The sequence below is a fragment of the Lemur catta genome, chromosome 1 (assembly GCF_020740605.2).
Source record: "Lemur catta isolate mLemCat1 chromosome 1, mLemCat1.pri, whole genome shotgun sequence".
Taxonomy (NCBI): domain Eukaryota; kingdom Metazoa; phylum Chordata; class Mammalia; order Primates; family Lemuridae; genus Lemur; species Lemur catta.
The window spans coordinates 34,341,709-34,347,708 of NC_059128.1; the positions used below are offsets into that span (position 1 = coordinate 34,341,709).

The window sequence follows — 6,000 nt, forward strand, 5'->3', positions numbered from 1 at the left end:
AGTCTCATTCTGTCGCCCAGGCTGAAGTGCAGTGGTGTGATCATAGCTCACTGCAGCCTCAAACTTCCTGGGCTCAATTGATCCTCCTGCCTCAGCCTTCCAAGTAGCTGGGACTACAGACCCATGCCACCACACCCAGCTATTTTTTTATTTTTTTTTTAGAGACGAGCTGTTGCTACATTGTCCAGGCTGATCTCAAACTCCTGGGCTCAGGTGATCCTCCTGTCTTGGCCTCCCAAAGTGCTGGGATTAGAGGTGTGAACCACTGCACCTGGCCTCCCTCTTCTACATTTAAAGACACTTGTTATTACTTTGGACCTATCCAATGTAATAACAGATAATCTAGAATAATCTCCCTGTTTTAAGGTTAGCCTTAAATTAGACTGATTAGCAACCTTAATTCCATCTGTAACCTCAATTCTCCTTTGCCATGTAACCTAACATATTCACAGATTGCAGGGATTAAGGTGTGGATATCTTTGGGGGACTTTTTTTTTTCTATTAATCTGTATTTAAATTCTGAAGTTGTGTAAAGTAGCTGGGGCCAGGAGAAGACGATTCCAAAGTGGAGATTCTGGCCAATGCTGAGCACTGTGAGTAGGACCAATAATTGAATTTGAGTTAGAAGGAACTACTGAGTGGTATATGTACATGTTTTTTAATTCTCTTACTATTATAAAATATATATAATAAATTTCAGTGTTAAAGAATGAATTAGGCCGGGCGTGGTGTAATCCTAGCACTCCGGGAGGCCGAGGCGGGAGGATCGCTCAAGGTCAGGAGTTTGAGACCAGCCTGAGCAAGAGCAAGACCCTGTCTCTACTAAAAATAGAAATAAATTATCTTGACAATTAAAAATATATATAGAAAAAATTAGCCAGGCATGGTGGCACATGCCTGTAGTCCCAGCTACTTGGGAGGCTGAGGCAGGAGGATCGCTTGAGCCCAGGAGTCTGAGGTTGCTGTGAGCTAGGCTGACGCCACGGCACTCTAGCAACAGAGCGAGACTCTGTCTCAAAAAAAAAAAAAAAAAAGTGAATTAGAAGGTAACTTTTAGTTACGTCTTAGTAAGGAAATGATTAAAATATTAGAATACATTTTATTTCTGTTGTTGTGTGCCAGCCCCCAGAGTAAATTGTTCTTGATTTAATTGTAGTTTTAGAGAAGCTTCAAGTTTAATTTTAATTTTTATGTTTTTTTATTACAGAGTTTAACTACCCTTGGATGCTCCTGTTGAAATGGAGAAGATTGAGGACCAGTTTGCTAATCTGCACATATATAAATGTTCCTCAGGAACTAAAGAGCCCACTTTCCTTCTTGGCATAGACACATCAAAGACTGTTCAAACAGAAAAAGAAAGCTTGGTGGCTGTTTTATGTTCTAATGGATCAATCAGAATATATGATAAAGAAAGGTTAAATGTACTACGAGAATTTAGTGGATATCCTGGACATCTTAATGGAGTCAAATTTGCAAATTCCTGTGACAGTGTATATTCAGCATGCACTGATGGCACTGTAAAATGTTGGGATGTTAGATTAGCCAGTGAAAAACCCATCCAGCTGTTCAAGGGTTACCCTTCCAATGTTTTTATCAGTTTTGATATCAACTGTAATGATCATGTCATATGTGCTGGTACAGAAAAAGTTGATGATGATGCATTGTTGGTATTTTGGGATGCAAGAATGAATTCTCAGGATTTGTCTACTGCTAAAGATCCACTTGGTGCATATTCAGAGACACATAGTGATGATATCACTCAAGTACGTTTCCATCCCAGCAATCCCAACATGGTGGTCTCTGGTTCAACTGATGGCCTAGTAAATGTATTTGATATTAGTGTTGATAACGAAGAGGATGCACTGGTTACAACCTGTAACTCAGTTTCATCAGTAAGCTGTATTGGTTGGTCTGGGAAAGATTATAAACAGATTTACTGCATGACACACGATGAAGGATTTTATTGGTGGGATCTTAATCATCTGGATACTGATGAACCAATTACATGTTTGAACATCCAGGATGTCAGAGAAATAGTTAACATGAAAGAAGGTATTTTGGACTATTTGATTGGTGGCCTATATCATGAAAAGGTGGATAAATTGTTTGTTATTGGAGGAACGAACAAAGGAGGGATTCACTTAATGAACTGCACCACATCAGGATTGATCTATGTGACCAGCCTTCAGGGAGGACATACTGCTACAGTCCGTTCTTTCAGTTGGAATATGCAGGATGATTCTTTGCTGACTGGGGGAGAAGATGCACAGTTGTTACTTTGGAAACCTAGAGCTATAGAGAAGACCTTTACAAAGAAAGACAGCATGAAAATAGCATCCTCTGTGCACCAGCGAGTACGAGTTCACAGTAATGATTCTTATAAGAGAAGGAAAAAGCAGTGATATCACATTGGCAGTTTACTTGGTAGGCTTTATACTTTCAATTGACCGAAATGTTATGTGAAAAAATAAAAAAGATAACCAGTATTGTTTCAAGTAATTATTTTTGTTTAGTACCTATGGTAGCCATGTTTAAAGCTTCATGTAAAAACAAGCCACTTAGCAAACAGTCCTGGAAAAAATGTTGAGAATGGTTTAATTCAGGTCTTCATGTATTCTAAAAATTGTTAAAGCTACTAGTTGAGTATAAAATTAGTGAATTGAAAGTAAAATTACATTCCTCATTTTGAAAACCCATCTGTTGAGTGAGTAAATGTTGGGTTTAAAGAAATAGCTCTGATAAGGACTTTTTAGAAGTATATAGCTGGTAAAACTTAATAAGACAGGTGGTTGACTGTATTTTTTAAATCAATTTTTTACATTTAAGTTATCTTCATTGTCTGTAAAACCATATCAGACTAGATTCTTTATCTGAGAAACTTTTACTTGCTTGATACTCCTAATATTATGTTGGAGTATTTAAATGTAAATATTCTAATGAGTGTAAACAGAATTAAACTTTTTAAGAAATAAAGTGATAGGCAACTATCTAAAATGAGAAAAATATATTTAGTAAATATTTGCATCTATACTTTAATTTCATTGGGTAAATAGTAAGCAAGTGTTTTGCTGATGAAAAGGAAATTATTTTGCTAAATTCATATTAAGACTCAAAGTAAAATACAAAAATGAAAATATAACAGGATTATTTTTATTTCAAAATATTATTTTAATAATGTGTGATAAAATTTTCTTCCATAGTGTTCCGTCCATAAATTTAAACTTGAAATTTTGTTTACTCCTAATTTTCATTTTTGTTTTAAAAAATATTTCTGTAAAGAATTAATAAAAGAAGTTGATCTCTCTAAAGGTTTGATATCTTAACTAAAGATAAAAGTATCTTTTTGTAGATATTAGAAATATTGTCATGAAAAATGTTGCTTAAGAACCTTTAATACTTCTCTTTAAATGTTAATAATGACTTATCCTTAAGATTGACACTGGGGGAAATTTATTTTTCTGTACAACAATGCAGCTTACATTTAGGCTATAATCTAGCCTAATTTACCTCATACTATACAATAGATAAGTCACTATTTAACCTATTCAAAATATATAATTCTCTTGTTTCCCAAGCACTCTATCATCAAATGGAAACAAAATATATATTAATAATTCTTATTTGGAGCTATTCAGCTATTCTTGCTGTTGTCCAAACCATAAATCTGAGGATAATTCTAGATTTCTCTTCCCTTTTCTCCTATCCAGTTACTCACCAAGTCCTATGCCAGTCTGCCTCCTAGAATCTATCAGCTGTCCTTTTGCCTTCACCTCACCACTACTGCCTTAGATAAGACTTTCATTATTTCTCACCTAGAATACAGACTCAATCTCTGATCTCTTTCACCTCATCCTGCTCACTACTTCTAGGTTACCATTGAAAACAGATCTGATGATGCCTTGTGCTGCTTAAAAACTTTGGTACATTTTGATCTCTTGATCAAGGAGCTCTATATAAACATTAAAAATCATGTTTTTCAAGATCTTTAAGATTTGAGACAATGCTATTTGTAGGTGGAAAAACTGGTTTAAAATTTTTGGAGAAATTGTATTCATAAATTAATCAGAAATGGAACAGTAGTTATCAAAACAATAGTTTTTAAAAACTAAAAATAGGCTGAACAAGGAGGATCATCCCTGTAATCATAATACTCTGGGAGACTGGGGTGGGAGGATTGCTTGAGCCCAGGAGTTCTAGACCAGCCTGAGCAAGAGCAAGACCTCGTCTCTACAAAAAATAGAAAAATTAGCTGCCTGTGGTGGAGCGGGCCTGTAGTCCCAGTTACTCAGGAGGCTGAGGCAGAAGGATCGCTTGAGCCCAGGAGTTTGAGGTTGCAGTGAGCTACAATGACACCACTGCACTCTATCCAGGGCAACAGAGTGAGACTGTGTCTCAAAAAGAAAAAAGAAAAAAAAAAAAGAAGTCTTAAAAGTTTCAAAGGGAAAAAACAATCATGTAAGAACAAAATTACATTTGTATTAGACTTCTCATTAGCAAATCTGGTTGAAAAAAGATGGCTTGATGCCTTCAAAGTTCTGAAGACAAATTCCTGCCTATGTGAATTTACACTCTTCAAACTCACGAAGCAAATAGATAATAAATTTTTTGAGCTATCCCTTGTCAAATGAACATTTCCTTGTTGTTTTCTGAAACTCAGGAACCAAACTGATTTAGCTAACAGAATGTCAATTGCTCACCAAACTCATTGGCTAAATCCAGGAAATAAATAGATTTGGATTTCAGGATATATTTGGTTTTCCAGTCTATAATTCTATGACCAAACTGTCTTCATGTGTGAAGTTAACATTTGCAGATGTACAAGATCTCAAACTTTACTCTCCATGCCACCCTTTTCAAAGGAGTATATACTCCACAAAAATTAAGAAAGTAAATCAAAGACGACAAGAAATACCAGAAATTAGGGCCCCAACTAAGCATTGTAGCAAGATCACAGCTTTGCAGCACAACCACAGAGTATCCGAGTATCCAATCCAGATTGGAGCAGGACAGAAGAAAGCAGGAGAGAGATGTACAGGGAGAAAAACGAACTGGTAGGTTACTCATTGCATTTGACTATGTGAAAAATGGTGTAAGTGGATTTAGCTCACCAATTAAAAGAGACTTTCATACAGAATTTTAAGTTCCCCTAAAACAAGAATCAGAGATTAAAAATAAAAGGTTGACAAAAGGTATACTAACCCATAGAATGGGAGAAAATATTTCCAAATTATATATTAGATAAGGAACTTGTATCCAGAACATATAAAGAATTCTTATAGCTCATAAAAAAAAAAAAACAAAAAAAAAAACCTCAATTTTAGAAATGGTCAAAGGATCTGAATAGACATTTCTCCAAAGAAGATATACAAATGACCAATAAGCACATGAAAAGATGCTCAACATCAGAAAATCTGTGACGGTAATGGACAAAAAGGAAAAAAAAAATCATGATTTTCTTAATATGGAAAAACGTACGGAAGGTTTTACACCTATTCATGAAAAACATAAGCACCAGGCTAGCAACAGAATGCTTTTTAAACCTGGTGATGGTTTCTGTAATAAAAAAACTACAGTAAACATTATACTTAGTGGAGAATTGTTAGATTAAATGCATTCCCTTAAAGACCAAGACCTATCATAGTAGTATGATCCTGGTTAATACTATAAGAAAGGAAAACAAATGTAATGTGTAAGGATTGGAAGAGAAGGGAAAAAATAAAACCTTTCCTTTGCAAATGATATCTACGAAAAAAATCTATCAACAAATTATTAAGAGATTCAGCAAGGTTGTCAGTATAAAATCAGCCTCTGAAAATCTACAGCACAACATTTCATAATAGCTACAAAAATGTAAAAGTATCAAGGAATTAACCAAGCATATACAAGGTCTATTTGGAGAAAACTTTAAAATTCTAATGAAGACAGAAAAGAAACATTCCACACTTCCAGTGAGATGACAGTATTATAAAAGTGAACATTCTAAATTTAATCTGAAAAATC

The 6,000-nt window shown here is 34.9% G+C and overlaps 1 protein-coding gene across 4 annotated transcripts in view; it reads left to right on the forward strand.

The window, feature by feature from the left end:
* The window catches only part of WDR89 (WD repeat domain 89), a 46,928-nt gene extending 43,694 nt beyond the window's left edge, over positions 1-3,234 (forward strand). For all 4 annotated transcript variants that reach the window (XM_045565938.1, XM_045565920.1, XM_045565925.1 and 1 more), the window contains exon 2: positions 1,208-3,234. In XM_045565938.1, the coding sequence (XP_045421894.1) occupies positions 1,239-2,402 (1,164 nt within the window). In that variant the 5' untranslated portion in view covers positions 1,208-1,238 and the 3' untranslated portion in view covers positions 2,403-3,234. The remainder of the gene's footprint in view (positions 1-1,207) is intronic.
* Positions 3,235-6,000: the final 2,766 nt, after the last annotated feature.